We start from the raw sequence: 10,657 nt of genomic DNA, 5'->3' as shown, positions 1-10,657 counted from the left end.
TTGTAATAACACACATGAAATAACCACTTACAGAATTAATCTCCCCTTAAACATCCCTCCCTGTTTAACACCACTATCTTTACCCTGTGCCAACATCTTACCTACTCGCCGATTATCTGGTATAGTAAACATTATTCAGATTCAATGTGAAATAACCTTAAGAAAGACGTGGTGGACTTCATAAAGTTGAGGAAAGTGGGGTTGGAGAAGTGCCTGAAGGAAAGAACCGTAAGGTCCCATTGACAAACATGGCCTGGTGGAGTTATAACAATTAGAAAGTGAATAATAAAGGAGAAAAATAACACAAATGCAATAGATACAAATTTGTACAACATGGATTAGGATGGACTCTTGGGAAAACTGGTGGAGCCTTTGGATATTTTCCAACGTTGCTCTATTATTATTATTCATTACTGTTATTCCTTGAATTCAAAAGTTAAGCAAAGGCTGTATCTAGTTATCATACTTTATTCTTCTGGAAAATAATATCAAGGAAAACACTTGGCACTTGATTCATTCTTTGTAAAATTAGTACACATTTGTAATTGTAACTAAATTTTGGTTAAATATGAAGTAAAATATTTATTTCCATAAGTTTCAGTTTCATTTTTCAAAGTAAAGTCTTAAACAAATCTCTTTTTCTCCATTTACCATGAAATATTTGTTAAAAGGTGTTAAAAGGACTCATTTTATGCAATTTTCCTCCATATAACCAGCAATACTTAGATGAAGCCTGCCTGTAATTCTGTTTTGCCCAGTGATCATTCCTGCCATTTCAGATTTATTGGTTTAAGAGAGGGAGACCAGAGAACAACAATGTCAACCTCACATTCTTTTTTCTGTAAACATACCTTTGAAGATCCAGACAGAGAGAATAGATTGAGAAAGCCTCACTTTTGAGGACCGTTCCAAAGTAAAAATTTATTTCATAAAAGTTGATTTGGGAATCATTTACAATGATGTAAGAGCTGAGTATCATCCTAGAAATAAGCCTTCAGTGAGTTGAGGGAAAAGGAAAGTTAGCGGGGAATAATTGGTGTTCACTGAGAAGGGGCTATGTGACATAAATTCCCAGGGGTGTCCTGGGAATGAGATGGGGAGACAATCAAATGCCTAGAGAAGTTTGGAGATCTATGGGCAAATGGGACCTTCCCAAAGGACCCAGGAAAGCTTTCAAAATTGTACTGATACCGTGTGTCATCAGATGTACAAAAATGGTGCCCTTCAACTTTTCCTGGATTTTTCCTTCAACTAGATGCTGGGATATATCAGTAACCAAAATAGCAATTTTTCCACCTTAAATATCCTAGAGAAGGATGTCAAGAGAATTTACTCAGAAATTAGCAGAGAAAGAGCAAGAGAGACTGAGCCAGCAGACTTTAAGCCTTGTGGACTTGACAAGCATATGTTTTAGCTGAAATCATGCTTCCATGTCTAGCCTGGGCTCTAGACACAAATGCAGAGACCAAAACTGTTGGTGGCATGGAGAGACAACTAGAGGGTCAGAGAGGATCAAACATCTCAGAGGACCGCAGCATGGACAGAGCTCATCTGTAACATGACACCTGCCTTCAATGCCAGGGTATCAGGGAAGTACCTACACATTTAGATGCAACCAAGAGAGGATGGAGGTGGGGTTGGGCACATCCTGAATTGATGGGGTTTGACTTTGAAACAACCAAGGAAATCTTGAAATGTCTCTGTTTCAAATCTTGAAACGTCTGATTATATGGAATGAGCTAGATTAGATTTTTTTGGAGGTTACAAATAGAAACTAAGGGGTTATAATTTTTTATTCATGAGTTAGGGAATTGGAAATACCGTATCTGCATTCCCACCACTTTTTCTAAACAGACCCACCATGTTGATTTTCCATGTGAGGTCAGCCTCAGGTGTCTCCCTAATCTGGACCGTAGCTCAACCTGACAATTGCCTTCTGGGAATTTAGATGTGACCTCAGAGCATCAAGAGCAGAGGTGTAGGGGCAATTTTTCTTTTATGTGATATAGATTCTCCTTAATCCAGAAGTTGGTCATTAAAATCATGGCAGTGTTCTATTATCTAAGAAGATGGAAAAATTGGTATTTTGGTGACTGATATATCCTAGCACCTAGAGCAATGCCTCCACATAGCAAGCTCTCGGTACATCTACGTTGAATGAATAATTGGAAAGTAATTCTTTTATTATGTCACAATAAATGTGATATACATTCTACCTACATTCCACAACTTCAGGTTTTGCAATGATGAAAAGAAAAAAGTGAGAAATTATTTTAGATAAATCCTATCCGTAGCTCAACAATCACACTTTTGTTCATGTCCATATAGAATATAGTAGTGTTCCCCTTGTTGAGCCCCTTCTTGTCCTCTCAAGAAGGGGACATAAAGAAGTTTAGACCAGCTCACTGACAACGAAGGCTCTTCAAATCCCACCTGCAGTTTAACTGCTTGCCTGGATCTTTATGCTATGGCATCTCCATGCGTATACATAAGGGAGTAAATAAACCTCTCTGAAGATAACTACTTTTGAAAATTGACATTCTGTGTTTAATTATTCCACTCCATAGGAACTTCAACTTGGAAACATAATAGTCACTTTTATTTGACACCTTCGTTTCCTCACCACATCTATGCTAACTGCAATAATGTCACCCAAATGCTATTAAACTGCTTCCCCCAAATTCACTTGCTTCAACATCATTGCTCATGGTTATGAGTGATTTCATTGCTTGAAGGTTCACACACCCTTAAACTCTGTTAGCTTAACTGGAGTGCTCATGCTCCAAGCTATTCAAGTGGGCTGGCTAGAAATGTTTAATAGGATTCTCCTTTATATTTGTAACTGCTACTCTTGTTGTTTTTCTTTTGGGTGCTGCTAATCCCTGACGCTGACACGGTCCATGAACTTGGCAACATGCTAGGTTGTTTCTTGAATGAATTCCAAGTTTGGTTTTGATTTTTGTTACTTTGAGTTAAGATTTAGCACAGTTTACTCCTTCCTGTATATTTTCTCCCTGACATATTGCTGCTTAAATTGGTTGTATTATATTTTAACATGTTACATATAATTTTGTATTTTCTCAGTGTAATTTCACTTGGAAGTTTTTCTACATTTAAATCTCTAAGCTACACTAGATGTCATTTGTTTCAAACTTTCTTGAGATTTGTTTTTCTTCAAATTTTTTCTCAAGAGAGTTATTACTTCCTTATTTCTCAGGCTATAAATAAAAGGATTTAGTAAGGGAACTACTGTCGTGAACAGAATAGCAGCTGGTATAACTTTATCCCCTTCTTCAAGCAAATTTGGTCTAATGTACATGAAAAAGAGAGATCCATAGAATAATGAAACAGACAAAAAGTGGGATGCACAAGTAGAAAAGGCTTTGACCCTTCCCTCTTTGGATTTCATTTCGAAAATAGTAAAGAGAATGTAGAGATATGATATTAAGACACTGCCTATGGTGAAGACTTGAATTGAACCTGAAAAGATAAATAGTACTAGTTCATTGATATAAGGGTCAACACACGAGAGTCTGTATAAAGGAAGAATATCACAATAAAAGTGGTTGATGTGATGAGACCCACAGAAAGTTAACCTAAACAGAAGCCCTACATGGATCATGGAATGCAGGTGTCCAGCGATGTAGGCCCCTGTGGTCATCTGAATGCAGAGTTTCTTCGACATCATGGTGTGGTACTGCAGGGGGCTGCATATGGCCATGTAGCGATCATAGGCCATTGCTGCCAGGAGAAAGCAATCTGCAGTTTCAACAGTGCAAAGACAATAAAATTGTGCCATGCATTCATAGAGGGAAACCATTCTGTTCTCAGAAAAGAAGTTCCCTAACATCTTAGGAGTGATGGCACAGGCACAGCAAGAATCCACAAGAGCCAGGTTGCCCAGAAAGATGTACATTGGCGTGTGAAGACGCTGTTCCTTTGAAATCAATATCACCAGGCCAAGATTCCCCACCATGGTGATCAGATAGATGGCCAAGAACACCACAAACAGGAGGGTCTTCAGCTTTGGGTGATCTGTGAATCCCGTGAGGATAAACTCATTTTTCATGGTAAGATTTTCTTCAGCCATTCCTGACTTCTCTGTTGAGAAAAAAATTGTGGAGGAATGAGGTACTAATTATAATGTGCCCAGTTCAACTATTGAGCTCTCTCTGGCCTAGAAGGATGAGGAGGACCTTCCACAATGCTTTCACACGTTCCGTGGATTTCAGTGCATGCTCAATTCTGGGGAAGTATCATTCTCTTGAAGCTGTTAACTTTTTAGCTACTCATTTAACATTTTTCCAGCGTATTTTCAAGAAAAACATTAGATAAGATGCACAAAAATGGCTTTTGAAGTCTTGAGAAGAAAGTTCATAAAAAACTTCTCTATATGGGTTAGGTAAACCTGATTCATAATTTAAGTGTCAGCATTTGGTATCAGCATTGCCAAACAGTTTCAATGACTGTATATGTACTGATTAACAATGATGTTAAAAAGAGTATTTTCATACACCCATGTTCGTAGCAACATTATTCACAATAGCCAAAGGTGGAAACAACCAAAATGTCCATCGCTGGATAAATGGATGAACAAAATGTGGTATATACATACAATAGAATATTATTCAGCCTTAAAAAGGAATGAAATGCTAAAACATGTTAAAACATGGATGAACCTTGAAGACATTATGCTAAGTGAAATAAACTAGACACAAAAGGACAATATTGTATGATTCCACTTACATGAATTAAAGTAGTAAAATTCATAGAGACAGAAAGTAGAATGGTGGTTGTCAGGGGGAGGGAGGGAATGGGGAGTTAGTATTTGATGGGTACCAAGTTCCACTTTGGGAAGATGAAAAAGTTCTGGAGATAGATAGTGATGATGGTTGCATAACAATATAAATACAAATAAATTAAGTAATGCCACTAAACTTATACTTAAATATGGTTAAAATGGTAAATTTTATGTTATGTATATTTTACCACTATAAAATTTTTTTCAAAAAAGACTATGTTCATTTGCATGTTCTTAGCAATTTACTATCTCCAGTGCTAGTGGGATATACATTTAAAAATAAAATGCTTTGGGGAAAAGAGGGCTATTTATAAGGTATTTATACCCATGGGTATTGGGGAGGGAAAGTGATGTGGATGGAAGCAGGGAGGAGAGAGAGAAAGGAGGGGAAAGAAAAAAAAAAAAGCCGTATTAAAAACCTTCCATGTCATTTATAATTGCATTTGTATGTGCAATGTAAGGTTATTCATGTGTGCATGTGCATCAAGAAATTTAAATGCTATTGAAAGAAATTGGAGAAATCCCAGGGGTTAAAAATTGATAAATTCAATTATATAACAATATAAAAACATCATTAGTAAAATCAAATATCAAACCTGAACTAAGAAATTATTACAACAAATATGATGATGTTTCTACAGTTTTATTCTATAAAGAGCTTATATAAATAAGTAGGAATATCACTAGGAAATAAAGAACAGAAATGGAAAAATCTCATAGAAAATACAATTTTTAACAAATTGAAAATGTTTGACTTCATTACTAATAAGAGAGACACCATTTGAAATTGTTATGAGGGTATATTTATTGTGCCCATCAAAATAGCAGGATTTTTTTTAAAAAAATGATAATTTATAATGTTGTCCAAAAGGCAGTGCAATGGGAACTTAATTGCATTCCTGGTAGAAGTATAAATTGGTGTAATCATTGGAAAATAATTTGGTAATAGATTAAGGAAACTCTTAAACGTTCATACCTGTAACCAGTAACCATAAATCTAGCAGAAAGAAATAGTAGAATCTCAGACAAAGATTTACATATGATGATGTCCATTGTAATGTTATTTATAATAGTGAAAAATTCAAGTAAAATGGTAAACATTTGGTCAGTATAATTAAATAAATGTGAATCATCCATATGATGGTATAGTGTACAATCATTAAAAATGGTGTTTACTTAGAATATTTAATGTAATGATAAAATAGACATAATAGAACATTATGTGAAAAATAAAATATAAATTTGTGTATACAGAATAATCCTAATTTTCCAAATAAATACTTACATGTGAATGTAAAGGAAAGGCAGCACAGAAACACATCAAAATGTTAATGCTAGTTTTCTCTGTGCAATGGAAATTATAGGTCATTTTTTTCTTTATATTTTCCTCTATTTAAAATTCTCCACAATTAGTATTTCTTTTATAATCAGAAAGTAAATTTTTATTAAATAAATCAAATGATATGCTCTTAGGTCTGCTATGTTTTATAACTCGATTACCCCACAATAATCATTGGGGATCCAACTACTGTTGCCTGCACTTTGCAATTCTCTGGTGGATAACATCGCGGTGGATGTGTTGAGGAAACATCTGCTTTATCCTCGTGATAATGGCATTCACAGTTCCAAATAATAACAGTTTGCTGACAATCCTGCACGTATCTCAAACCATTCTGGAATGTATTCGCATCTGGTGGTAATGCAGTCTTAAGGCACTTGCCTATATGTAAAGCAATTCCTCTTTGGTGTCGAGTTTTACTCTTGAGCATCAAGTGTTTCCACAATATTCTAAGATTCTATGATGCTCACATTTATTAAACTTTCAGTATATTTTTAAAACTTTAATTATCTATCCCTTAGATTTTTCCTTATGGACAAAACAGTTCTAATCTATTGGGGAATGCTTTATTTCAATCTACCTTCATTTATTTTAGTTAATTCAAGCATCATTTATTCATTCACCTGATATTTATTAAATGCCTGCTCTGTGCTACATACTTTCTTAGAAGATCAGTTGACCTTCCTAGACATTTCCACATCGATAGCTTTTTGGATATTGGTTAACCATAACCACACTCTGTATTCCAGGAACTGAGGAAAAGAATTGTGGAGAGATGTGGGAAGATCTCTTCCCTTTTGGCTTCCTGAAAATGTTACTAACTTTTAAATCTCAGATATTTGGGACTGATCCCTTTAGGAACAATATTAAAAAATGAACATTTGAAATCTATATAATTTGAATTATTTTTTCCTTAAATACCTTACTCTTGGCAACCTGAAGTCTAAAAAATGAACATTTTAAATCTGTATAAGAGTAATTTGAATAATATTTTTCATTAAATGCCTTACAATTGCTAGCTTGAGGTCATATGATGTAGTTAAGATTTCTTTCAGTTTTCCCAGTTGGTTAAAATTAATCAGACAGAAATGTTTTACACTGATAATTTATTTCTCTAAGAATCAAAAAAGAAACTAGAAAGCTCTCTCAAATTACAGCAGGGGTTTAAAAGAATGGCTTGAAATTATATTTCTTCCTCACATTATTTGTTAAATACATAGGAAATGTCCAATATAGAAATTTTAAACACCATTTCATTGTAGAGGCTAGTAATTCATTTCATCTAAGTTGTAAGTTATATCGTGAACCACATTATTCAAAGCAGTTTCAAAAACTTTGCTGATGTTTTCTGTTATTACTATAAAAGTGTGCCTTATTTATTTTTGGTAAATTTAGGCTTCTCTTGAATTCAGAAGTGATACAAATGAATTATAGTTATTTGTCTAGTTCTTAGACAATAGACTATATGTTAAAGGAAAGATTTAAGGAACTTAAAAAATTGAAAAATAAGAATTGTAAAGAAAAAAACCTTAAAGAATTTAAAGAAATAAATGTTTCTAGAGGTTAATATTTCTAGCAAAGAAAAGGTTTTAAATACTTTCTCACCTGGGCTTTCCTGATAAAAGTCTTATAAAGGCTACTTGGTTGCCTGATGTTGGTTTGGAAATAAGATCCAGAAATAAAACGCTATCCTCTTGATTGTTTAGGAGAATAGTTCTACCAACAGGTCAATGGTAATATTTATGTCATTGGTAGAGAATGGTTCAAATATTTTAAATAATTCTAAGGGGATTTGCTTGGCATTGACATCAGAGTGTAGCCTGAGAGACCTAATCTAAACGTTACAAACACACTAAATTGGAAGAATTAAAGGTGTCCTTTGAGACCACGAGAGTAAGGCAAAAGCCCATTTCCAAACAAATTTTAAGAGCCATGTTTTGATTTTAATTCACTTGAGTTTACGCTGTTTATCCTTATTATCAATCTGAATATGAAATCCTATGTGGGAAGAAAAAATTCCCACCGGCCTGATCAGCAAAGTCTTCAGAGAGGAAGTGGGAACTGAGCTAGGATTTGTTGTCTCAGAGAGAAGTTGTGGTGTGAGCAGAGGGTGTAAAGTAACACCTTTCCCACCTCTTTTTAAAATCAATATACAATTTCTAGAATCTTCCTTTGAAATTATATTTGTAATGTGTTTAATCCTATATCTTAGTTACTAGAATAAACTTTAATTTTTTCTTACAAATCCAGAAGCAGCTTCTCAAAAGTCTCCTTTCTTCAAAATACTCCCTTCTTGGGACTCCCATCACTTATAGTGTAATGAATCTCTATTGTCCATCAATCTCAAATCTCAATTTGTTTGGTTAATTACTTGTCTTGATTGTCTTAACTTTTCCTCATTTGAGCTCACTGTATCTCCTTATATTCTATACTCTCCATGTACCATCCTTCAGCCAAGCCCTTCTCTTCATGGTTCTCTGAATAAGTCACTTTCATTCTTCATTTTGTGTCTTTTGTTTTATCTGTATTACCTTCACCATCTCCCTCCATCTACTCAAGTCCCACCGCTCCCTTAATACTCAGACCAAGGTCTACCTAACTTCCCTAGGATAAACTCATCTGTCTTCCTCCCAGCCTCCCAAGCTCTTGTTACCTGTATAACAACACCTCTCAAGTCTCCATATTTGCCTTGTGTGGTCCTCTGGCATTTCAAAGGTTAACTCTGGTTCCTCTCAGCTTGATTACAGCCTCACTGATATCAGGATCGTGCATATTTCTGAGATGTATCCTAAGAACATAACAAAGAACAAAGCAGAAAAAATTCCTCCTCTCGGAATTTAAATTCTAGAGCAAAGTGATTATTTCAGGAGAGGACCATGTTTCTATGGTGACGCAGGACCAAGTCTGTGCTGATGTGACATCACGGGGAAACTTCCTCCTTTAATGAGAGCTTGTTAAAATTTGTTGGGAAAAGGAGGAAGTGTGGAATAATGATGAATGTTGCTGCTAGCTCACTATTGCACTCTTACCATGAAACAATGTGAGATCAGAGAAAGATTCATGGAGTCAGTGAGAAACATGTAGCTCATTTCTTGTTCTAATTTTCTTACAAATTTATGCAAATTTTTATGTTTAGTTAAAAATTTTGAAAAGTCCTTATGTTCAGTACCAAAAAACAACTGCCACTTATTGCCCCATTTATTCATACTTTTATGCAATAAATACTTTATAGTGCCTACTATGTGCCATCACCATTATAGAGTCTGTTCTCATGGGGCTCACATTGAAATAGAGGAGACCGGGGAAGCAGATATAAATAAATACATACATAAATAAGAAAAATAGCAAAGAATAGTAAGTGCTATGCTGAGGGTGAAATAGAGCAATGTGACAAAGAATGACTGGGAGTTACTTTAGATCAGAGGGTTTGAAAAGGTCTATAGGAAAAGGTGAGCAGTCAAGCTGAGACGCGAGTAGCAAGAAGGCAGCCACGGCAGTTTGGGGAGGAGCATGTTAGGTACAGAGGAGGTAGTGAAAAGTCCTCAAAGTAGAAAGAAGATTTGAATGTTTGAGGAACCCATGAATGGCAAGGGAAAGTGGTTGGTAATGGATTGTAGAGTTGACTTGTAGGGTTTGTAACACAGAATATGGTGTTTACATTTTATTTTCAGTGCAATGAGAAGCCTTGGGAGTGTGTGTTAGTTTCCTATGGCTGCTGTAACAAATTGCCACAAGCTCAAGCTTAAAACAACACGGATTTATTCTCCCATGGTTCTGGAGGTTAGAAGTCTGAAATGAGTCTCACTGGGCTAAAATTAAGGTATCAGCATCCCTTCTGGAGGCTGTAGGGGAGAATCCAACTCCTTGCCTTTTCCATTTTCTAGAGTCTGCCCACATTCCTTGACTCATGGCCCCTTCCATCTTCAAAGCCTGAAAAGTCTAGTTAAATCTTTCACACCAGTGTATCACTCTGATTCTAACTCTTCTGCTTCTGTTTTCAACATTTAAAAAATTGCATTGGGTGTATCTGGATAATCCAAGATTGTTTAATTCCCCCTTGCCATATAACATAACATATTCACAAGAATTCAGTGATTAGGATGAGGACATCTTTGGGGGGCCATTATTCTGCCCACCAAACCAGAGTTTTTTTAAAGCAGGGAAATGGCATTACCTTATTTACATTTTAAAAAGGACTCTACCAATTTTTCAGAAAACCGATCCTGCAGAGTAAGGGTGGAAGTGGGGAGACCTGTGAGGAGGATATTCCAGGCGTGCAGAATTAGAACGGTAGTAGTGATACTGAACTTCTTAATCTCAAGTTTGTGTGCCTGATGCACAATAAGCCAATTACTGAGACATGGGTGCTTGGAGATGGAGAAAGTTTTATCTGAATTGGCCAAGAAGGTGGGAGGATAGGTTCTCTCAAATCTACCTTAACAAGAGAAGAAAGCAGGGGGTTTTATAGAGCTAAAAGTCTTGGCAGGAGGAGTTTCTAAGAAACAAAGGGGAAATCC

At 35.6% G+C, this 10,657-nt stretch overlaps 1 protein-coding gene across 1 annotated transcript in view; it reads right to left on the bottom strand.

Annotated features, from left to right (window-relative positions):
• Nucleotides 1-895: 895 nt before the first annotated feature.
• Nucleotides 896-10,657, bottom strand: part of LOC101404133 (olfactory receptor 5K1) — a 35,614-nt gene continuing 25,852 nt past the window's right edge. The window contains exons 2-3 of the mRNA XM_087439483.1: nucleotides 8,794-8,928; nucleotides 896-4,101 (exon numbers count right to left, since the gene is read on the bottom strand). Of these exons, the coding sequence (XP_087295609.1) occupies nucleotides 3,122-4,101; nucleotides 8,794-8,848 (1,035 nt within the window). The 5' untranslated portion in view covers nucleotides 8,849-8,928 and the 3' untranslated portion in view covers nucleotides 896-3,121. The remainder of the gene's footprint in view (nucleotides 4,102-8,793; nucleotides 8,929-10,657) is intronic.

This window comes from Ceratotherium simum, chromosome 15 (assembly GCF_057802395.1).
Source record: "Ceratotherium simum simum isolate JZ-2026a chromosome 15, ASM5780239v1, whole genome shotgun sequence".
NCBI classification, from domain to species: domain Eukaryota; kingdom Metazoa; phylum Chordata; class Mammalia; order Perissodactyla; family Rhinocerotidae; genus Ceratotherium; species Ceratotherium simum.
The sequence above is the reverse complement of the archived record's forward strand: the minus strand, read 5'-3'. Positions and strand labels throughout refer to the sequence as shown.